The sequence below is a fragment of the Ptychodera flava genome, chromosome 21 (genome assembly GCF_041260155.1).
Source record: "Ptychodera flava strain L36383 chromosome 21, AS_Pfla_20210202, whole genome shotgun sequence".
NCBI lineage: Eukaryota > Metazoa > Hemichordata > Enteropneusta > Ptychoderidae > Ptychodera > Ptychodera flava.
In genome coordinates, this window is record NC_091948.1 from 20,903,597 (window position 1) to 20,928,447 (window position 24,851).

At 39.2% G+C, this 24,851-nt stretch overlaps 1 protein-coding gene and 1 long non-coding RNA gene across 2 annotated transcripts; one reads left to right on the forward strand and one right to left on the reverse strand.

Moving 5' to 3' along the window:
• The first annotated feature begins 395 nt into the window (after positions 1–395).
• Positions 396–3,040, forward strand: LOC139121698 (uncharacterized). Its single transcript, XR_011549335.1, has 2 exons — positions 396–804; positions 1,513–3,040. It is a non-coding gene; the product is annotated as an uncharacterized lncRNA (long non-coding RNA).
• LOC139121696 (3'-5' exoribonuclease HELZ2-like) lies at positions 2,613–23,794 on the reverse strand. Its single transcript, XM_070686780.1, has 20 exons — positions 23,701–23,794; positions 22,592–23,274; positions 21,625–21,985; positions 21,096–21,288; positions 20,666–20,785; positions 19,971–20,494; positions 18,786–19,430; positions 18,075–18,444; positions 17,549–17,797; positions 17,246–17,353; positions 16,946–17,021; positions 12,634–16,327; positions 12,156–12,247; positions 11,201–11,344; positions 8,474–8,605; positions 7,101–7,690; positions 6,298–6,531; positions 5,539–5,746; positions 5,032–5,199; positions 2,613–4,679 (listed from the first exon to the last, which is right to left on the reverse strand). Exons 2-20 carry the CDS (start codon positions 23,169–23,171, stop codon positions 4,567–4,569), a joined length of 8,601 nt encoding a protein of 2,866 aa, XP_070542881.1. The 5' UTR covers positions 23,172–23,274; positions 23,701–23,794; the 3' UTR covers positions 2,613–4,566.
• Between the last annotated feature and the right edge of the window lie 1,057 nt (positions 23,795–24,851).

The window sequence follows — 24,851 nt, forward strand, 5'->3', positions numbered from 1 at the left end:
CATGATTGTGATCGATTCTAATCTTAATTTATAATATATTTGAATAAAATAAACCGCAGTCCATTTTGCAAAATTCCTTTGTATTTCTAAAAAAGAGGACATGACTTTAATATTCCGTCGTTTGGTCGGATTCCGAAAGTTGGTTTGTAAATTTTTAATTGACAAGTTTTCATACTATTGCTCACCATTTTCATTGCAACTCGGTTGAGATTATATTGACAAATTCAAATTGACTCGCAAACCTATAGAAGTAGCCTTCATCACATGCGCAATTTTACTAATTGCTGCTATATTGTCGATTTTCTGTAACATTCCCAAAATTCCCATTGCTGTACAATATTACTGACTATTGAGTGACACGATGATAGGCCCCTGAGTGCTGCTGGTTGGCCGGCCTAAGCGCCCTCTCTCATATTACTGCTCTCGGTGTCACCGCACTTTTTGAAGCAGACTTGGTGAACCATCCTTCACACAGCATCATGGCGCATATACCTGCAGTACCTAGGTATGATCAAGAGTCGATCGACCCGCCTGAGAGGCGAGTCCATCCATTCAAACTGCTAGATGTCTACATACTGACAATACCGTTAGGATGGGCGGGTGCACATCACTTCTACCTCGGTCGGAAGGGATGGGGAACGCTGTACTTGCTGACCCTCGGATGTTTTGGCTTTGGCTGGATATACGATATTATTCGACTGCGCTGGCTTGTTAAGTCTATCAACGGGAGTATTGAAGACCCGGAAAACCTGCAGTTTCGGAAGGACGATGCTTATCTTCTGGTAATTATATTCGGATGGCTAGGTAAGATACGTCGATACCCGTACCCCTCTAACGATCTCATCGAAATTTATTTTAAAAAGTCATTTTAGTTTGAAAGGATGTAACGCACTGCTACTAATATAAAACCTCTTTCACTTTCGACAATCATCTTGTATGGTGATGAATCATCAATTTTGAAGTTGCGTTTCAAATGATTGCGCAATAAGTAAAGCAACTCTTCTTATGAGCTTTAAAGGGGCCGAAGCTGGATTACTTCAGATACATATACCGCGTTCAATGGCTTTTTCTTACTCTGCTAAAGTCTTGCATTAAGCTACCGATTGACTTTTGTATAATGCATTGATGTAAAACATAACCTTTTTTTAAAATACAAAAAGCAAACGCACATGGAAAAGAAGTCATATTGCTTCGTGCTTTTGCAATTGAAAAAATTATAAACTCCTTGTCAACACCACCTATATGTTTACCGATTGGTTGATGACCTGAAGGCCAGGGGATAAGGGAGGAACTTTTTATTTGAAGAACGAGTTTTCGTAATTCCTACCGTCACCTGAGTTTTTAGTTTGTTTTTCAATGACCTTGATATTGCTATGAACTCTTGTGTAGGAGGTAATACAACTGAGAGAGTGCATACACAAATTTTGTTTTGGTTTGTGTTGCATTTGCCGGATCACGAAAGTTGTGGTTAGCATTTTCCCCGCCTACAAAATTAAATCTTTCTCTTTTCAGGTTTTCATCAATTTTACCTGAAGAGACGCACTTGGGGTCTCCTGTACATGTTCACCTTCGGAGTATTTTTTGTTGGGTGGATTGTAGACATCGTGAGAATGCACTGGCTGATTGAAAGCGCTCGAAGTGGTGAACTTCGTGACATGGACCCCGACATGACTGTGTGTTGTACATAAACAGCCAGCGTCTGGTAATATGAAGCGATGTCGGTCGTTGCCATTGGTGCTTGCCATGACGGGCCGAAGCAGTCCTGCTGAGCATCTGACTGAGCCTGTTCAACTTTCAATGAAGGACTGAAAACATTGAAGAATAGAACAATTATGTCCAATTATCATTATTATTCTTTGAACCAGATAAATATTAGACATGTTTTTTTACAAAAATTAAAACTCAAATAAACGTACTGGTTTCATATGCATTGAAAATGCCCGTGACGCTATAATGCGTATCACGTTGTAATACAATATACCAGAGTTATTGAAACAGAATTGTAAACATTATATGTACTGCTTTGTTGTGCCAATGCAACGCTCTGTGCCAACTTTCATTATGTCAGAGTAGTGAGTGACTCATATTCTAAATGCGGAAATGATATGTAATGCTGAAAATTTCTTTTATTTGTTAATCTCAATGAAAGAGGTGAACGACATCTTCTCGTGTGGCGGACTTTTTTCAATTTCATGACTGGATTCAGAAGACGGTATTCACTTCTTTCATATTATTTGGAACTATCAGCTATCATTTCCGAACAAATCCAGTTCCTTCTTTCAATAATATCAGCTGTTTTGTCAACGTTTAGTTGAGTCACACCACAGACAAGACCCATCAGATCAAGCTGCAGTCTTGGGTGTCGGTCCTACGATATTTTTTCATGCAAGAAGGTAGACATTGATCTGCCCTATTTATCACAACATCAAATCCTGAACAATAAATGTGTAGTTAAACCTTTCTTGAGATATTAGTCGTTGTTAGGCTTAGGAAGACTACCGACTGAAGTACAATACTTTCAATTGTTTCATGACTTATTTTGACGAATTATGATGATTGTATGCCCTAAGTTTGAACGTAGCTGTTTACACCTCGAATTTTTCCCGAAAAGGAAGAAATCAGGAACGCCTCTTCTTATTCTGACCACTCTTATTGAACTGCAGGTAAATATTTGTTGGTATTTAGAATGCCAGTATTTGCAATAGACCTATTCACATTTCTTCTGTTTTTTGTCTATGTAACTGCGAAGTAAGTTTTTGGTACTGTCGACATCAGAATATTCGTACATTGAATTAGTCTATGTCATCGTGATTGCCTGTTTGTGTAGCATACTCGATCATCTTTGCTTATCGATTGCAGGGTATCTATCACCTAATTTATCCCAGGGCTTTGCAATGTCCCTCCTCATTCATATTTGGCAGAATTTAGATGTGTCGCTACCAAGATAAAACTAAACTTTTACTTTTGATATACAAACATTTGTTATACACGCTATTATAGCAAGTAAATGAAGAATAAAAAGATCTTAGGAGTAAAACGATGGACTTTTATTGTACTTTATCTTAAATTTGCAGAATTGTTTAAATGTTAACTTATCAAATCTTAGTTGGTCTTGTTCGTTTAAGGTTCCAAGACAAGAAATTGACCTTTTTAAGCTAACGATTCTCTAGTGGTCATTAAGCTCAGAACGCCCGTGAATTATATATTTTCGGAAAGCCTAGACATAGAAAAACATTTTTGCTACCATACTGTCATCATTGTTTACATAACTATCACGTCATAGGTAATTTGCATAACCTTTCAAAAATCGCTTTTCCCTATGTTTTGTTTCAATGCTTTGAGATATATGGCTGAAATTTGTGTGAGTGCAAGCTGTCCTAACGATCTTCCAAAAATTGTCTCAGGATTTTTTTTAAACCTTCTTAAACATTTTTATGACGGAAAAACTTCCAGAGTGGTGTATTCAACCCCAGTTAATTTCTTTAAAATTGTGCAAAAAAACTAAGCAAGATATAAAAAATCTGAGACATGCTTTGAAAGAGCGTTCTGATAGCTTGCATTCAAGCAAGTTTGAGTCAGATATTTTGAAGTATTTAGACAAAACATAGGGAAAATCGATTTTTGAAAGGCTATGCAACTTACCTGTCACGTGATAGTTATGTAAACAATGGTGACACTGTGGTTACCAAAATGTTTCTCTATATCTAGGCTTTCAGAAAATGTATAATTTACGAGGGATCTGAGCTTATTAACCACCGACCATCCATCAGATTTTTATTTTTTTCTCAATTATAGAAGTCCAAACCCCAATAAAGTATATATTTTCTGAAAGCCCTGATATAGAGAAATCCAACCGAGCACGGTACACAATCATTATTTGCATAATAGTCACGTGACAAGCGTTTTCCAAAATGTGTTTGCTAAAGGGAGGAAAACCCGATTTTGGAAGGTTCAGCAAAACGCTTGTCACGTGACTATTATGCAAATAATGGCTATGTACTGTGCACGGTCAGATTTCCTTAATATCAGGGCTTTCAGAAAATATATACTTTATTTGGATTTGTGACCTCTATAACTGAGGAAAAAATAAAAATCTGAAAGTGTATATTAGGTACCTAGCAACCTTAATATGCATGAAGAAAATCTGCACTTAAGAGTTCAAGGGTCATGCACCTCTGTGGTAACAAGACGAAGGTAAAGTTGCTAGTAAACCTAAGGCACATTTGTAAAAGTTGCTGACTTGAGAAAAATACCAGATATAAAAGTACAGACGCCATAAAAAGCTTTATACACAATATTGTCGATTGTTTCGTCTCTTAAGATTTAGAAAAATCTATCAATGTTTTTTTCAAAATATGTAAACCGTAGTTGTGAAATTGTACTTATAGTGCGTAAATGATGATATGAAGTAAAAAATCACATTCTCCCCAAGGGTTAAAAGTTCTAAGCGGCAAATTCCCGTCTTCTGCGTTCACATTTTCACAGTGAAGGATTTTTCGTTTGGCAAAGCCAAAAGGCTGTCGTCTTGAACTCGAAGGCTGTTGAATTTTCGGAAAGCGTGATAAATCAACTGTGACCGCCAGAAAGGAATGATGACGCACTCACGAGACAGTGTCTTGCTTCATAGTATTTGATGAGAGCATTCCAAGTGGGATCTGTCTTGAGCAAGTCTTTGTTACCTGAAGAACAATATGAAGCAAAAACGTCGAGTTTATTTTTTTCTACCGCTGCATCCGGATGATATGATGGCACAGAATCTGAGGTCTAAATGCAACAACGGACCAGACTTCTCGTTATTAGAAGAACAAGAGGTTGCGAGAGCTGTTCTGATTATCATGTTATCGGGCGGGTTATGAGAATAAAGTAAGGGTAACTGGCTGTAGAAATCCAATAAAAAGCGTTGAAATGCTGTGATTGTTCATTATCCCTGTTGTAACTGTGCATGACACGAAAATATTGTTACTTGGAAGCTGAATGAATTCAAAACAGACAGTGAATGCAAGGCAACGTCGGAGAAACAAAGACACTAACCTATAATGATAACACCTCGTTTTGCTCGAGTTAGCGCAACATTTGTCTGGTGATCATCGGTTACAAATCCAAGGTTCTTCTTCAGCCAACCCTTGGTTGGGTTTTCTTCGATTTCCCTCCGTGGTAAAGATCTTACCGTTGAAATGATGACGATGTCTTTTTCGCTACCTGCGAGTGAAATTGGAAGCGAAAATTACATTTTTTACAACTTCGCTAGAATTTTTCGAGATCGTCTATTGCTGCCCTATATGCTACCACGGCACTTCGCTCATTTTACCTTAATTAAGTCAAAACAACCGAATGTCAGTCTAACGTCATGCTAAGCAGAACGCTTGCGAGTAGCCGCTAGCCACATGATCAGTTGTATCAAGCTTAAGCGCGCAAACAATTTAGATACATCCCGTTGTGGTTTACAGTAACGTACTCGATTATCAATGTAGGAAAGCAGGAACAAAATTCGAATCGTGTCAAAGCACAAAAAGGCAAAAAGTGCAAGACGCTACTCACCTTGGAATCCATTGACTGTGTTTACGTCAGCACAGTGACATCCGGGCCCTGAACTTTTTCGTTTGTGCTTAGGTTTTTTGCAGCTTTCGCAAGAAGCCTTGAGTTCGTTCTTGATTTCGAAACATTGAGAGTTGTACTGCGACAAGATTTGCAATCTGGACTTGGGAACGCGAAATCTTTCTCCTGTCAATACTTTCGTTATCCTCACCTGTGATGTACATGACCAAAGATGCAATCAAATTTGTAACGTGTACGGTGAAAGGAGGTACATATCCTCTTCATTGATAATAAACTCATTTTATATATATATATATATATATATATATATATATATATATATATATATACACATACACAAAATTGATGTAGTGGCATAATTTTCCAGCATTTTTACGATGTTCAAATTTGTAGCTTTGTCAATACCAATGAATTTCATGACATCACACTTTCAGATTATTACTGAAATTTATTCGATTATCCAGCATCGTGGCCCCATACGTTTTCTACACAAATTCGCTGGCATCGCCAAAACTAGACGTTTTCAACACAAATTCACTGGCATCGCCAAAACTAAAATAATAGAGATAAAGTACACCCTCCCTACCCATAACGTATTCAAGCAAATTTTGCGCTTACTAATGTACTCTGCTGCTATCCTCGTACATTACATCATGCAAAGTTAGCTATCGTATATCATGGTCCCGGGAGGGGGCACATTATGGCTCTCCGTTTAGAAAAGACAACCAATCCCTCACTTACTACTTGTTTTGCTTCTTCGATGTTCTTCTTCGACTGTTCACTGCCTTCTTCATTGGTGACAGTTAAAGTAACTTCTTTGCCGAACACGTGGCAAAATACTATCGGATTGTCCGAACCACCGGGCCAAATGTTGTCAAGCCGGCGTCGCTTGGCCGTTTCTAGCAGGACCTCTTGCGCAGTCTCCAATTCCCCATCGTAGAACGTATTGTTCGGAAATTCACAAATTCCCGGATGCTAAAAAGAGAAAGATGGATATTATCATTAGTCCAGAGAGAATTACATTGTTCCATGACGTTCAAGCTTGTGTTTCGGACATTTTTTCCGAAAACACTGTAGAATCTGCCGGAACCCACAATTCGACGGTGTAGATGTTTGAAGCACAGAAACTTTTAAAAGAATGGCTGACATTTGACAACAGTGACTATATATACCGTTAACACTCGACTCGAAGCAGTTGTGTCTCACACAGATGTCACCGCTGACTTTGCATAGAAAATGCACACGTTTCCGCCTAATGGTAAGTAAAAAAGTAAGTCCACACGATTTCCTAAATATCACATTTCTCACGTATATCAAGCTAGAAACACAGTTATCTTGTATAATGTTAATTATATTGCCCATTATGATGTCTGATTTGTTTCACAAAATGTGACCATCACCTATTTTACTTATCATGATGTGATAAGTAGTGGCAGTAGTGTGAACCTTGTCGAGAGCGCCACCTCTGGCCAAGCAGTCGTGGCGCCCTCACAAGGTGAGTTTCAACATCGAAAGTGTGCGGTCCCTTTCGAGCTTTGACTTACCATTCGGTATTGTTTCCTCAGTTTCACGTAGTAGTTCACAAGACAGTATCGTTCGAGCAGAGATACTGCCAACCCAAGTTGCTTTGATAAATGGTGCGATACGATTGGCTGCAGCTGACGGTGGTCGCCGATCAAAACAACTTGTTCCGGATTCGTTCTCGCAAGTGGTACCAAGGTCTCCGGTTCTGTGCACATTCCAGCCTCGTCGATGATGCACTGTCTGATGCTAATGTCTTTCAATCTCCTGCTGGCCGCTTCTGAACAGGTACACAGGATAATGTCGCATTCACGAAGTGCTTCCATTTGCGCTTTATGAATCAAGCTCTTATATTGCTGGTATTTTTCCTCGGAAACCTTGGCATCGCCCCTCCTGAATGTCGCTTCGAACTCGCTTATCTGTGCCCCATATTTCGACGACCCTTGTCTGATGACACGATGCAAAGCAATAGAGGCATGCGCCGGGTTACTTTCAACTTGGCGGCCTTGGCGCAATTGAAATCGGTCAGTTCGTCCTTTTACTGGGTATTCCATGTCTTCAATACTTCTGCTATACATACGAATGACATTCAGGTCGAAAATTTTCAGGTACTCTGAAAATGTCGGACACAAAGTAAACGGTAAAGGGACTGGAAAAGTTTGGCGTTTCTTCAGTTTTACTAGTAAAGCTTTCAATACACTTTAGTCATTTAAATCGATTGTTTTCTAAAACTTCAAAAGAAAAACAATGTATCCTTCGCTCTGCGTGACATGCTTGCATATGTATTATATGACATTGTCAAAGTTTAAAAGTATTATCAATGGTACCTTGTGATTGTAACATCAACATCGGGAGCCAGACAGCCAAAAATTGTGTAAGGTAGATATAGATGTAGATAAGAATGTAGATAACTTTAGATGTAGATACGAAAATCATATAAAGTTCAGGAAGTTTAATTTTCATGACAACATTTTGTATATGGCGGGAAAAGTCTTTGGGTGGTTATTCTCTGTGTTGTATGTTAGGCTTCCGAAATATACCTTATATAGCTGGATCATCCAGTTTTGTTCGGAGCTGTAAGTCTTAGAATCTGTTCTGCAATTACTTTTGCGACAGCATTAAAGATCAAATACTTGTGCCTTGAATATTATTTATATCTTCTTTCGTGTAAACACCGTACATTTTCTCAGATTAGCTTCAATAACATGTTAAAATACAATGCCAAATTTCAACTTGTCAAAAAAGTCCCCGTGCGAGCACCTGTGTGTGGCATGGATCGTTTCTGTTGACGGTTGAATTTATGCCAAGCCATAACGACACATACTACAAGCAAATTTTAGGTATTTGTCAGTGCTTTGTAATGAAATCGATGTTGTATTACGAGTCCTAACTTTACCTGCAGCAACGTCCACGGCCTTGTTCGACGGAGCACAGTACAAGACCTTGTCACTAGAATGATTCTCCTCTTCTCTGTTTACAATTGTGAAGGCATTCGCCAGGAATGCCGCTGTGAACGACTTTCCAGTTCCTGTGAGGAGATCAGAAATGTTTCCGTGTGCGTCAATTATGGCAGTTCGACATAATGAATCCCCATGATTGTTTGCATTAACATTAAATTGTGATTTAAATAATAACACATGAGAGCGAGGGCAATATCACGATTTATTGCCTGCCCAAGGGATGGTGGTCACGATCGAAATATTGATGATGCCCGAGCCGTAGGCGAGGGCATCATCAGTATTTCGATCATGACCACCAGCCCGAGGGCAGGCAAAAAATCGTGATATTGCCAAAGTTCTCATGTGTTATTATTTTATTACACCGAACAAGCAAACATGCAAAGAAACAAAAACACAAAGACTTCTTCGAGTACAGTTCGCCTTCTGAGTCCGGACCTCAGCGTAAAATGTCAGTGCCGAGTCTTGGGTTGCTGCTAAAGTTTGCCGATCTCCTTGGTGGCGTATCCAAATTTGTTGCTAGCATAGTCGCTGAACACAGAAATTGCATTCCTTGTTGCCATTTTAGTTCGTTTGCTGTTTACCTGCATCAAAATATCGTCTAACTGTGCCGGTGACAGCTCTGCATGACGTTTCGCAGCCATAAGTTGCCAACGAACGACAATTTGTTTTGCGCAGAAAGAATGCGCAGTAAGTAAAATGACGTCATCCATGTAATATCAAATGCAGAGGGCATCATCAAGTTCGTAGAGGGCATTATCACGTTCTTTTACATGTCACGTGAGTCGTGTTTAACCAATGGCAGTGAACGCTGAATGAGTGAGGTGTAATATCACGAAATAATATCACGTTTTATTGAGAAAAACGGATGTGTGTTGCGTTAAATATCACATCTACAGAGCTAGATTGTGTACCATTATGGCAGTGTTATTACACCTCACTCATTCAGCGTGCACTGCCATTGGTTAAACACGACTCACGTGATATGTAAAAGTATACACATATTGACTGGCCATGAGGGCAACAGCATACGTCTGTAACCCGAGGGACTGTGAGTCACCCCCAAAAACAGACTGTTTCCCGAGGCCGAAACAGTCTGTTTTTGGGGGTGACTCACAGGCCCGAGGGGTTAAAGACGTATGCTGTTGCCCTCATGGCCAGTCAATATGTGTTTTGTAACACATCTCATCCGTAGCCATAAGAACGTACTATACACAAAACGTGTCTCATGTAGGCCTATGATGTAGGCCTAATATGTTGGAATGGTTCAGTAAGAAAACGTTTTTCCTAATAGGATCGCAATACTTCTGCAAAAACGTTCAATGCACCTTTGATTATAGTTTTCGTCCGTTTCGAGTCCTTGTTGGAAACCAAAGCATCCAATTCTTCTTCAGAAAGTAGGATGAACCAGAAAATTTCTCGACTATCGTTTCGATCGGCCGCAGACGACATCTTTGTTTACATTCCGGTCCGCACACGCGTCAATGTCGTTTTTGACGTCAGCGGGCATCATTTTTCGGAACTGATGCCTGGCAGGCAACAGTTCCAACAAATGATGCCTGATGACGTCGTTTACGTGGATCAGCACAAAAAGAATGCATCCCACGTGACTATCAACTGGCGAATTAGAATACAGACTGCGGATGAGGTGTGTTACAAAACGTGATGATGCCCTCTGCGAATGTGATGATGCCCTCTGCGAACTTGATGATGCCCTCTGCATTTGATATTACATGGATGACGTCATTTTACTTACTGCGCATTCTTTCTGCGCAAAACAAATTGTCGTTCGCTTGTTGTACTTTGCAGTTGGCAACTTATGGCTGCGAAACGTCATGCAGAGCTGTCACCGGCACAGTTAGACGATATTTTGATGCAAGTAAACAGCAAACGAACTAAAATGGCAACAAGGAATGCAATTTCTGTGTTCAGCGACTATGCTAGCAACAAATTTGGATACGCCACCGAGGAGATCGGCAAAATTTAGCGGCAACCCTAGACTCGGCACTGACAACATTTTACGCTGAGGTCCGGACTCAGAAGGCGAACTGTACTCCAAGAAGTCTTTGTGTTTTTGTTTCTTTGCATGTTTGCTTGTTCGGTATAATAAAAATAATAACACATGAGAGCTTTGGCAATATCACGATTTTTTGCCTGCCCTCGGGCTGGTGGTCATGATCGAAATATTTCGATCATGACCACTATCCCTTGGGCAGGCAATAAATCGTGATATTGCCCTCGCTCTCATGTGTTATTATTTAAATATTACCCTTCAATAAAGCACCACAGTGACAGAGGACGATGCACCTTGTTCTGAAAGAAGAGTTTCATCTTCTTGCGGCATGTGGGTGTCCATCTACCTTAAATTGAGGTATACCACTATTCATTGCAGACATGGTATGAACAAATGAATTCAAATTCCGCTTTTGGTCCTTCATCTATAGCAACTTACGATGTAATTTAATCAGTAAATTTGGAATCATTGGATACAGAAACGACGCAAGCGAAGGTTACCATTTCACTGTATTTTATCTTCAATGGCTTTGAATGGCTTGGTATAAAATTTCTTGATCTCTTTGGCCAATTTCAATTGCGTGTTTCATATTCAAATAAAACTATTGACAGTTTATAGGATGTCATTCATGTGTTTTTGGGGCATATATTACCTGGCGGTCCTTGAATAACTGTAAACTCTTGTTCAAGGGCTTTTCTGATGGCGTTGGTCTGGTCTTCGTTGATGTGCCTGAAGTTACCATCCCCGCCTTTGGCTACTTTTAGTAACACCTGTCTAATACTGCAACCTCTCGGTACTGTGTGTTGAATGGAGATATTGAGATATTGCAATTATTTAATCTTCATACCAGTTCACGATAGCAGTTCAAAAAATAACAAATCACTCTCAGAAACACATTCAATGATAAAAATGATAAATGTTGAACATCCTTAGATATGTTGACACTTCAGAAGAGTTTGCTCGTGGCAGAACGACAGAGTAGTGGAAATCCATGCTCGTGAGATACGCTTTCAATAAGCTTAAAAACGTTCATAGGTGCTTGTGATGTTTTTTGTGATAACTTATTCTGCAAAGATCTCAAAATGGCAGGAAAATACTACTAGGGAAATGTATTGACAAATTAGCCATGGGATTTAACAGTCAGCCCATAATGCATTGCAATTGCTCACAATATCTCCTCGTTGACGTAGAAAGGTAGTTTTCTTTGTAACATTTAAGAAGTAAAGACTCCCACATAATGCTCTGTTTGTTGGCGACAGAAATGAAAAAAGAAATCGCTGTGGACAAATATGGTTTATGTAAATTATATTTACTGCAATTACCACTGTGACAGTATTTTGCCGCCGATGTCGATGGATTACTCTTTGTAGATATGATTAACATAACGTGATACTTTTCACGGAGTTGAAATCTGACCTTATAATTGTGAGGTATTGACCAAATCCTGTAAAAGTGATCTTAGAGTAATGCTACCAAAATATAATAAGCTCAGCCTGAAATTCTGCCACTAGATCAAGTATATCAATGTGGTTACTGTGTTGATGCTAAAAACTGTGACACGACTCATTGTTGGCAATTTCCTGACTTTTACTTTTTGGGTCTCTTACTTTGTTTTGAAGTCGGTTGACCGAGACAAATGTTCTTCGCAAGATCAGAAGTACTTGGCTGAGCCATTTTGTGAATTGCTTCTTCTGCACGTCTAAAGAATAGACAGAACATTATTTAATCTAAGAGTAACATTTTCTATTTACATAATATCATAGCCATCAAACACACATTTACACATCCAGACACACATATAGATAGATAGATAGATAGATAGATAGATAGATAGATAGATAGATAGATACACATACATACATACATACATACATACATACATACATACATACATACATACATACATACATACATACATACATACATACATACATACATACATACATGCAATACTTTTTTCATTTTCAAGCAATCCTCTATCTTCTTGGTTCACCATGCTCTTATAGATATATTTAGGAAACAGTTAAAATTATTTTAACATCAATGTTTTGAATAGAATATAAACCTTTGAAATTTTATAAATACCTATCAGGTGTAGCTTTTTGAACAATCTCAATGGTGCAGGACAGTCTTGAATTCATCTTTGCTTCGAGGATGCTGTGGAGGAAATTATTATTGGTTTGCTGTAGTTGAATGGTCACTTCTACGTATCCATCTTCATCCTTTTCTGAAAACGTTCGGACGCCTGTGATGATGCAGTGACCAATCCAGCAGAAATTTTTATCGACCATTTTACCACTTTCCCACTCCACACTGTCACCTCGGTTGCATGGTTGATATCGTACACAGGCGTAATCGTGACTTTCTTGATGCATGTAGGAAATAAATTTTATATTCCTACTCTCGCAAAAGCTACTAAGCAGTGAAAATTGGCCCATTAATCCAGCTGCACAATTTGTTGATTTCCATTCGATTTCAACATTGTCAATGGTGTAGTTTTCGTATTTTCTTATTGAATTATCGACTGCTGACATAGCGAGGACAGGCAACCATGCCTTCTTGTACTCACTGATCGACATTTGCTTCCGTTTCTCTAAACTAGGTATTTTCTTCGAAGCTATTTCTGAGAAACAGCGAACTGGGTCTGTCCGATGTTCTTTGCAGATGTCGACGCCAGGTGCTAACCGAACCAAGTCAACACAGGGACGGGTACTTCCTTTTGAACGTTGAGTCCCAATTTGAACCCTGAGGACATCGCCTGATTTGAAGGGACGGGTAAACATACATGGGTCAAGTCTATTTCCTTTGCAATCCAATCTTTCTGAGGTCACAACTTCATTATGTTTTGAAATCGACCTGTATTGCTCACATTCGTTTTGTATTCTCTCCACAAACTGCTTCGTCATGTCTTTGTCGTTTCGTAAGAAATAGCGGAGAAACCCTTTAAAGCGATCTGTATCCTCTGAAATGAAGTGATGATTTCGTTGGAGGTGGATTACTCTTCCCGATGAAGAAGACACGGTGGTAAACCCTTCCTCCCGTGCTCCGCAGTCGTAGACCCGTTCATTCCATCTTAGTTTAAGTTCGCCATTATTCACGACAGGCTTATCAGACACTTTCAGCAGCCCCATTGGCATTTTTCTGTCCTTGCGTGGAATATCCATATTTCCCATCACCTGGAGGTCAACTGAAGCTTCGCCAGCTTCATCTACAATAGCATAGGCTTTGACGGGATTTTCTTGGAGTTTCAGTGCAAGCTTAAGTTCTCTGCAGTCTTTGTGAAAACTTGCCTGTTTGTCTTCTGCCTGATTGCACGATGCACATATAGCATTCAACTCTTCCTTGTTGTACGGCGCCTCCAATGCATCTAAACGGGCCAATATGATTCTCTGGACGATAAGATCCATATATCGCCGGATAGGAGAGGTACATCGAATGTACGCATTTGTCTTTAACTCGAAATGTTCTGACTTCTTATGAGGATCAGAGCAATGATATTCTGCTCTGTTTTGAATACCATTGAATTTTAAAGCCATTAGGAACAATTCAGGATAGTTACTATCATCGCACAGAAGTTGTTTTACTTTCTCGAAGTTTCCTTTTTCAATCTGCTCCTCCAGAATTTCACCAAACGCCTTCAAAACCTTGATGTGTCGCTTAGTAGAACTCTTTTGAGGAGGATCAATCTTTGATGACAGCTTTACACTGCATTGCAGGAAGTCGGCAAATGCTTCACTCCATTTGTCCAGTTTTTCCTTCGCTGGATGAAGTTGTCGCCTGATTGGTACTCGATCGGGGTACACCTTGAGGAGCCATTCAGCTACTTCTGTATTGACAATGATCATTAATTCTTCCACGAGTTGATGAGACAAGGGTGCGTTTTCTTCCTCCTCGTCATAACTGTTTGATTCTGTCAAGAAGTACGATTTACCAAGCCTCTTTTTTCTTCTTTCCTGAGCCAATTTGTGTAACTGCAAGACTTGAACTTCGATTACTGTTCCCTCATCTTCGTTCTTCTGTAAAATAATACTTTCTGCATCTTCATACGACAATTGACACTTTGAATTGATTAAAGAACGAGTAACTTCTCTCATCTCTGTCACATTCCCATCTTGATCGACTTCAAATAAGAAAGATATGGTATCTTTATCTCCGCTGGGCAATATGCTGAAGTGGTTTGTGCTCAGTAATTTTGGAAACATTGGTATGTGTTCCCCTGGAGGGTAAAACGAAGTCCCCTGCTTATAGGCTGCATCATCTAATTGCGAACCTCTCGGCACTTGTGATGCTACGTCAGAGATGTGCACACCAAGTTCAAAATTACCATTATCAAGTTGCCGAACACTTAACGCATCATCCAAGTCCTTTGCATCTTTAGGGTCGATGGTGAATACCTGGAGATGCCGTAGGTCCTTTCGTCTCGGACTACTTCTTGTCGTATGACCAGTTTTCTGAGGTTTTCCAAAATTTTCCCTGATGTCATATTTTGCCTTTAGGTATTTTAAACCACTTTCTAAGTCTTTAACTTCAGGCAATACTCCTGTTACGATGCACGTGGGGTATCTTTTGTTTATGTCCCATCGCAAAAACCTTGTGATGAATATTTTATATGGTCGGCTAGCATTGTCAACATCTTCAAAGCTGCTGAACACGTGTCGCCCTTTCGTCGATATTTTGTACAGAGGTATGTGTACCATGTCATCAACTGTGCATGAGCCTTTCTGATTCTTCCACCAAATCATTTTGGGGAAGTTTCCATTGATAGGTACCATTATAGAATCACTGAACTCATCCAGAGTGCAGAGTACTTCTTTATACCTTGGGTCTTCATGTCTCTTTAGGATACCAACTACACAGCCGTACCTTGTCTGTATGTCATCTATTTCTTCTTCATCTTGTTCATCCTCGTCAATTAGCTCAATAACCACAATGTCCTGGCCCAAGGCTCTCCCACGCTTCTGTTTGTTGGGTATCACGATTTCAAAGTCTAATTCCTCCCCAATAGGCACTGCTTTGTCTTTGTCTTGGATTCTGGTCTCTATTCGACATCGTTTGTATTTCTCCGGCTGTGACTGGAGCAACTCTAGACACTTTTCTTCCGTGTACTCTTCAAATAACGCCTTTTCAGTCTCGATTTTCTCAAAGCCATATCTATCAGGCGGGGGATCGTGTATTTCAGGATTGTATTCCTCACCTTCAAAATCATCATCCTCATAATAATTATCATCATAATCATCAACATCGTCATCCTCTTCTGTGTACAAATCACCATCCTGCCAGTCAGTGTTCATACCTCTACGATCATTTTCAAATTCTGCATTTATGTTCGTAAGAACACGCGGATGTGGGAAAAAGAGTTTCTCTAAATTACTGTCTGGAGAACTCGAATCCTCAGTTGCCATAACCATGTCATTGCCAAAACTTGATTCTTGAACACACTCTCTTTGTTGATGAGAGTCACATCCATCCTCTTCGAGATCCGTATTATCACCTGACCACTGTTGGTCAAATTTTTCTTCTAGTCCGAAGTCAACAGCTCTGACTTGTTGGACTGAAAGTATACTGTACTGCATGAAGCAGTACTTGAAGTAGTTGCCCAAAACCAGTGAACGCTCATCACCAGAAACACAGTGTGACTTCCAATCCGGGCTTGTGATCAAGGTGAACATTCTCTTGGCCCTTGACATTGCCCCAGCAAACACCATTTTGTAACACGTCTTGTGCATAAATCGATAGCCTTCTATTGCAAGCATAAACAGTACAACAGTGAACTCCCTTCCTACAAAGAAAGCACAAATAGACAGTTTTTCCCAGTTTAATGTATTTTGTTTGGTAAATTTGCAGTTATTGATTTGTAAGCATCGTTTTTGAACTCTTACAGATCGTTTCATACACTGTACAGTGAAACCTGTCTGTGAAGGACACCTTCAAAAATGGAAAAAGTGTCCTTAAATAAAGGTGTCCTTAGACAGGTGAAATAATATTCAAAGTGTAACTTTTGGCATGTGTCCTTAATAAAGAGATGTCCTGATTAGAGAGGTGTCCGTAAGTACAGGTTTCACTGCAATGTATTTCAAATTCATAATTGAAGTAGGGGTTCATATGGCATAGTGACAAAACCATCCTGTTATAATAGAAAAATATTAGCAAACCCTCATACCATTATATTGTTACAGACCAACAAGGAATTTGTGCATATAAATAAGACTGTTCTGACATTATCTGAAGTGATTCATTTCGAGAAAGTAAAAAAATAGTACATGAAAGAAATGAATTGTTCTCTGGTGATCTGCTACAAAACTTGGAAATGTGAACATGCAGCTGAGACAGGCACCTGCAAAAGCGGGTAATCATTGAAACAGATTATGAGGCTTATGGCTTTAAAAAAAGCACATACCTGCAACGCTATTAGAGTCTTCGACAGAGACGGAAGATAGATCCCGATTCAAAAGTTCAAGTTTCACGTTTTCCATCTGAAATGACAATATTTATTGAAATAAATCCACGACCAAATGTTTACATGCGAAACATGCATGTAAGACTCTCCATAAAACACACTTTAGTTACATATGTTCCTAAATCAGCTATTCCATGTCTTAAGCGAAATTCGACACCCCATGTCATGATCAAACCGAGAAAATACACGCTGATTTTCACTTACGATAAGTACAGATAAGGAAAATTGAACTCAGATTACCTGATTTTCGTCTTCCACAATGATACACATGCCATTCGTTCGATATTCTCCAAAATCATCCGGCCAAGTGTGACAGAGATGTTCAATATGGTACAATGCTCCTAAAATCTAAAATAAATTTGATGTAACAAAGAAACAAAAATTTAAATGTTGAATTGGGTATGTTATGGTCTTTCAAGTCAAGACTCAGACCCTCTATTGCTTAAAATTACTTTCAAATAATACATGTTACAAGAACAGAAAATATTAGACTTTCATGAAAACAATATGCCTGCTGCGTGCAAATTCCTCATAAAATCTTACCTGCCACCTTTTCAAGTCTTTCATGCTGGCTTCATCTCCTCTTGTCATGGGAATAACCATACTGAGTACACTGTTGTCGACATAATGTACGTCTGCCTCCTTGTGCAAATAACTGTTCACGTAATTGACAATGGCATCACTTGATCTGTAGCTATTATGTAAATAAATAACCGAATCATTTTCCATGGGGTCCAAACAATATGCCCTGATAAGTTCATCCAAAATAGTTCCGGACAGACTTTCGCATACCTGTAGTTATGATAGAACATTTAAGATTGGACAAAGGTGGTACTGCTGCTTTTCATCAATGACACCTTAGTTGTACTCTTAGTTTATAGTGATATGTATATTTTGACTCATCTTCAATCTATGCATTTGTGATTAGTAAATCTTTATCATATGCCTCTACATCGAATGTCGCGTGCTCCTTGGGATCAAGGGTGTTAAGACACGCGGTTTTGTTTCAGGAAATAGAAAACATTTTTCTATCGGCATTAGAGAGTCAAGCTGTCTTTATGATGCTTACTTCACAGTTGTTCAAATTCCCTGCAATGACCATTCTTGCGCCATTCCCTGCGACACTGAGTGGTGGTATGGCCCAACACGCATTTGATAGCCCAGCTTCATCGATGAACACATGAGAAAAGTTCACTAGGTGTCCCTCTGTGCACAGTAAATCAACACTTCCTCGCATTGTTGTTATCACAATCTTATGCACAGTCCTCCCGCTGTTTGCCTTCACATAATCTTCAATCGTTGTTAAGAACGAATTCAGTTCGCAATCGACAGATTGTTGCAGAACTCTATCGTTTGGAACTATGACAACAGGCCTGATGTGGTGCATGTCGCTCTTCCTAAGATAGTAAAGGACATTACTCAAGTGCACCATAGCACAACTGCAAGAAAGCAAACATATGTTGTAATGTGAGGATGCAAGTATGCACAGCACAGTTCCTTTACATATGTACTACCAAGTCAAAACTTATCAAAGAATAAGTACGCGCATAAAAAGCAGTCAACCACCGTTAGGACAAAATTTACGGTTGGATTAAATAGCCACCGATGCATCAAATTCAAACAGCACTAACCCTGAACGAATACCTAATGATGAAGCCTTCTGTGTTTTCAAAACCAAATCAACGATTTCAAAACTGTCGGTTGACCATTCACTCTCACATTCAGATCCATCAATAACGAAATATTAACGTTAACGATAATAAGTTAAGACATTTCTCACCTGAAGGAATTGGTACATATTAGTAGCTTGTTGTTATCATTATTAGTATCGCATTTTCTCATGAGCACGGCAGCAGCTACATCGAATAGAAGGCTTTTTCCAGAGCCCGTTGGCCCGCAGAGAATTACAGGAGGGAACTTCTTCTTGCTGTCGTCGCACATGCGCAGTAGTGCCTTAGTTTGATCTCGGTCGAGATTAAGACCATAAATACTACCTTGAGAAATATCTGCTGAATTGGATATAAACTCCAGGTTTTGGAAAACAGTATTACCGTGAAGGGTATCTGACCAGTAATTTAACTTATTGAACAAATTTACATTAAGGAGTGGTTTGCATACTATCTCTAACTTTGAATTTCTGGTTAGTCCCATCTCTTGTACAAATCGCTCCATCATTTCAATGTACAGAACGCTGTCACTGTAGCTGTTTTTCCGGTGTCTAATTTTTCCATAATAAGGGTCACAGTCTTGTACATCTTCCATGTAGATAGCAATGTTTTCGAAAATTCCTTCAGCATATAACCTGTAAATGTAGCTACCCGAGATTGTTCCGCCGGTTATGCTTATCAAAAGGCCGGTTTCTCCATCAATACCTTCTTTGTTATTCTCGTCAGTTGTTCGTGATATTTCTCCTTTGAATTCAAACCTGGACAAATAAAAAGGGGAAAAAGAACTTACTATAGAATGCGCTTCTGGGCGTCAACAGTAGGTCGAACACTCCCCTGAAAACATGACCGTTAGTCCTGTAAAGGCTTGTTCCATTGTCACCATAATTGTATGTATGGGCCAGTCCCGTAATCATTTGAATCTACAGAGTAACCTCTTAAGGTAGAACGTGCCTCGGGGACAGAAATTCGGGCTTTTAAATTTTACCAATGCTCTTCTAATCTACCACTTGTGGGGATTCATTTTAAGGCTCTTGATGAAAGAAAAGTTTTTACTGTCTTCATTTTTCGAAAAATTTATTTTCCCCCACAGAGTTAACACAGGGATGGTGGCCATTTTGAATTTCAAATATCGGTAATCTAAGGTAATTTGTCTCTCCAGTACCATAATTTGCACGGTGACCCCCGATTTTTATTCTTGATTTTGAAAGTGAATGGTTGAAAGATTACTTGAGGAAAGTTTGCGCAAAATTTTAAGTCTTCCACTTTCGAGGCGCATTCTACCTTGATATCAAATTTACCTCGAAAGCATATCTTCTTCCTCTATAGCCTGTAGACACAAACTACGTCGAATGTTACTTTGCAAAGACCAGGGAGAGTTTGTCTTGTCTTCGTAGTCCCACCAGGAAATCATCTGGCATTGGAGAAGCGGGTGTCTGTACCTTCTTGGTGTGAGCGGTCCCTTTGGAGTAACTCCTGCTCTATGACGGAAAACGTCTACCAACGGTTTGTTGAAAGCCTTCACCAAAATACCATCATGCTGAAGATGACCTTCTGTTGTTAGATCTGCAATACTGCCAGCAGTTACTAGTAATCTTTTAACAACGACAGGTTTTTCCCCAAAGTCAAAGATGACCCATTGATTGTAGATACCCTGACGATCTGTGGTAAATGATACGGTTATATGATATTTTCCATTCTCCGCGTGGATATCACTGGCAGAAGCCACTTGCCTTCCTCCAGTACCACCAGGTGTACTGGCTTCTTTAATGCTAAAGAAGCTCCTACATGGGTCCAGCAAAAGCCCAACTGATTGAAGATTTCGCTGAAAAATTAGAGGAGGAATTATTGTTAGAGTCACTCCGACAGGTTATTTACACTTACTTGAACGATTACAAGAATAATCTTACAAACACAACGGAAACTCCTTAACTAATGAGGGAATGATAAAAATGTATGACTGAAGACAGTTTTGTGGCGTACACAACACCCTTACCTGGCCCTTATCTGTTTCAAAGTTGAAGCTATGTTGGAAGGGATGACCATCAGTTGCCTGCAAGTGTACATGGTGCTTTCCAAGTAAGACTACTCGGCAGTCACTAGTGTCTTCGACCATCTTGATATAAAATAACAGTATGCAATTATGATGTTGACAAGTTATGAAAATTATATAGGCTTTTAGCTGCGATCTGACAGATCAAAACTCAAGTGTTTATTCTTGGTAACTAAAAGCTCGTAATTCGTATAATGGTCGATGAAATTTGCGATGTAGTCATGACCTCGCTAAGTATCATCTACTTGTACGGTATTTCATCAATGGTGTGTCCGATGATTTAAATGTATGTCGAATAGGTCTTAACGTCGGTGTAAAGAAACTTAGCGAAATAGATTAAATAGTTCTTGTTTAAAAACAAATTTGTTCTTACCACCGACAGGGGTTCAGATTCCGAATCATCGAATGTTTCAATGATTTGTCTTAGGAAGAGCATATCCTTGCTCTCCTTCTGACTTAATTTCATTCGACGATAAGCCACTCTTTCTTTCCATTCATGCAATTCTTCCTCGGAGTGTGCCATGCCACAGAGTGTTTGATGGGCGGGAACAGTTCCAGTATGAAAACTGAAAGAGAACAACCTGTAGCATGTCACAAGTAGTACAATTAGCTGTGAAGCCAGTAAGCGTTGAAAACCATTTTCGCAAGTTCCTACGATTTATTTTCTCTCAGCTGATAATATTGTATTTGACAGATCAATCTGCAGTTCATTGCAAGTTAAGTGAAGAGAATATTTTTTATTGCAGGTTTCATTGCTAGCTTTTAATTATTCTAAATAATGTATTCCCTGATCTTTACGTATATCGCATAATTCGTACTAATATGTTTTTGATCGTTTGCCAAATACTTTTCTATTAATTATAATCATTTAAAGTAGATTGCCAGGTAATACTGTTTTGTACCTTGGGCATAATGTCAATTGTCCTGGATCTTTGACGCTCCATGGAGGTGCTCTAAATTTCCAGACTCTGTCATTGTCTTCTTGCTGTCTCGAAAGGTGCTGTTGTGACTTGTAGTGAGCATACAGATCTCGCTGAGCGTGGAATTCTTTACCCCGGCAAAGGTCACAGAAGATGCCCACTGGTTCATGATTCTCCACAATGTTTATTGTCATCATTTCAGGGGTATGCGGACTCTGAGATCCCAGCCTTTCTTTCCCACATTCCATAGATGTACCACTGTCGTGTCTCTGCCGAAGAATATCGGTGACACTATCACGTTGTAATGGAGTTGTAAGGGCTTCAAGATCCTCCTCGCTTGTAACTAGAAAAACAAAATCAATGACAAATGTTCAATGCATTAACCGTCTACTTGTATATTGAATGATGAATAATCTACTGCTTTGGGGCTAGCTTATTTTGAAACTGATTGAGTAAATACAATTTTCAACGGTTCATTTTTTTGAAAATCTTGTTTTTACAATAGAGTATACACAACGATTGTGGCAATTTTGAATTTAAGGTGTCAGTAAATGACGGGTTATTTGGTAGTAACAAACTGTGCATGATGATCCATGATTACTATTCTTTATTTCAAAAGGGAATGATTTGAAGTTTCCGAATAGGAAAATATGAGCGACAGTTTAATTCTTTTAATTTCAAGGCGCGAACTACGTTCGCAATGCATTCGCGAACTACGTACGTACGGCCATACATACATACGTACGTACACATACATACATACATACACATACATACATACATACATACATACATACATACATACATACATACATACAAACATACGTGTACGTACGTACGTACGTGCGTGCATCCACTCATCAATCAATCCAACCAACTAGCCAACCAACCAACCAACCAACCAACCCATTGTTGAAAACAAGAAGAGCACAGAATGCGTGATAAATACCATTGCAACGAAGTTGAAAAGACCAAAGCCTTGCTTCTTCGTTTGAGTGAGGATAGGGGCACTGTTTATCCTGTTTGCAGTCCTTGGTGAACTTGCATATCTGCGCTAGGTGTAATTTTGTAGCATTCGGAATCAGTGGCCTAACTTGAACCCATTTATAGCTACCGTGTTTTTGGGTTTTCACCAGGAAGGCCTTGTTTTGTCTATTCCATGGGTGAGGGCGTGGTTCACGTGGATTTGAACAGTAATCAGGCTGCCGTGTACTTCTTCTGAATAGTTGGCTGTCACGCATCCAGCACGTCAAGCAGACAACGGTCATTTCGTAAGGGCACTGAGCTCTTTCCCCGGCGAGAGAGGAGGCGTCATTATGATGGTCTTCAGCACGCATGTGCATATCGCCATTTCGCGAAGACACAGAGCAATCGATACCTTCATCAAAGCTCCCGCTCCCGCTCTCTGTTAGCATCTTACTCGTCTCTCTTTTGCCTTTGACCTGCAATTGACTTTCCGATAAGCAATCACTGCTATTGCCACCTTCCGATTTGAGACGTTGACATTCCAGGGGCAACTCATCAGTCATTTGTGTCACCAAAGAACTAGTTTCTGCGCATGTGATATTTGGTTTACCATTGTTTTCAAGATTTCGTTTTTCCGTGTCCGTCTCTTCTGTGACGGCATTTGATCTGATAAGAAAAAAAATTGTCGATTGAGAAGTATTGCCATGACAGCCGATGATATCTCTTCGAGATTTATGAATGTAATAATATATTCATGACAGTTGAACGTGACTGTCTCCCAAACATGATATGGCACCATTTTGCGATTCTCGTCGAGACAAATGTTGATTGATTTTTAGTCTAGGATAGCTCGTTGAGAGATACAAACAATGTTGTTCCGGTTTTGTACCTAAGTAACGATGAGAGACTTTGACGGTTTAAATTACAGAACATTTACTCAACCAAGAAGGAATGTTGTGTTGTTGGAAAAATTATATATTTCAAGTCAAAAGGAATGCACTAAAATGCCCTGCAATTGTTTATTTATGAAGTGGTAAATTTACTTTCATTACTTTCAACTTGTAACGGGCAAAATGTAGTTTATCTTTTTACCTCGAACGGGGTCAAGTTCATGGTGTGGTTTAAGTTGGTGTTTACCGCCATCTGAGAATTTATCTGCCGGTTGTACTGCAACGTTGTCACAGATCTTATGATCGGGAGGTATATCTGGAAAGTAATGGCAATATACAAGCATAGTGTGAGAGTATGGCATTATATCAGCATTGTGTGGGAGTATGGATTCATATCAGGATGGTGTTCGAGTATGGCATCAAGCCAGCTTGGTGAGCTAGTATGGACAAGTTCTGTTAGTGTGACTAGGGAAAACTTAATGTTTCCATATTTTTTTTATTGATTTTCTTTTTAATTTCGATAAGTTGCTGAGAATGTAGTCCCAAAAGTTTGTTTGTGCTGTCTTTGTTACCATAAAGTAAGAAAGGAATGGAATCGGATTCAGTTTAACAGCTTCAATTATGGCCAATGCCTCTCTCTACTCTGTTTAAAGGGATATTACTTACGTTATTGGAAAAATAGAATATTAAACGTTCTGACGAAATCCCCATTGTCGTAAATGGAAAATTTATCTTTAAATATGGACTGAATACAAAGCAGTAAGTCATATTTATATTCCTACGAATGTAAAGGAAATGCTACTAAGTTTTCTTTGATCAAAGAACTCCGTAAAAATAACGTCTTACCCATGGATATGGGCCCTTCTTCCCGCTCTATACTTTGATGTTTTGATCGTTTCTTCGCCTTGCCCCTCCTTTTCTTTGTACTACGTTTCTTGCCAGAATTCAACATGTCCTGTACAATAGGAAAATGGTATTGTACTTGGTCACTTAGTTGAGCGTGTCTATGGTACATACATGTACTTAGATACATACATACAAAGATCCATAACACATACATAGACACACGCTTACAAAGATCTATGCATCCATGCATCCATACATGCCTCCATGCATCCATAGATACATATATAGCTACATACATACATAGATACATACATAGCTACTTACATACATAAATACATACATAGATATATACACACATAGATAGATAGATACATCCATCCGTCCATCCATCAATCCATCCATCCATAGATACATACATAGATACATAGATACATACATAGATACAGACATAGATAGATAGATAGATAGATAGATAGATAGATAGATAGATAGATAGATAGATAGATA

Excerpts from the sequence above, each read along its gene's own strand:
- LOC139121696 (XM_070686780.1), bottom strand. The coding sequence starts at position 23,171 with ATGACTGATGAGTTGCCCCTGGAATGTCAACGTCTCAAATCGGAAGGT. Across the intron at positions 8,606-11,200 it reads AGTTATTCAAGGACCGCCAG|GAACTGGAAAGTCGTTCACA; the intron begins GTAATATATGCC and ends ATCTCCTCACAG. Across the intron at positions 5,747-6,297 it reads TCGAAGAAGCAAAACAAGTA|GTGAGGATAACGAAAGTATT; the intron begins GTAAGTGAGGGA and ends TGTACATCACAG.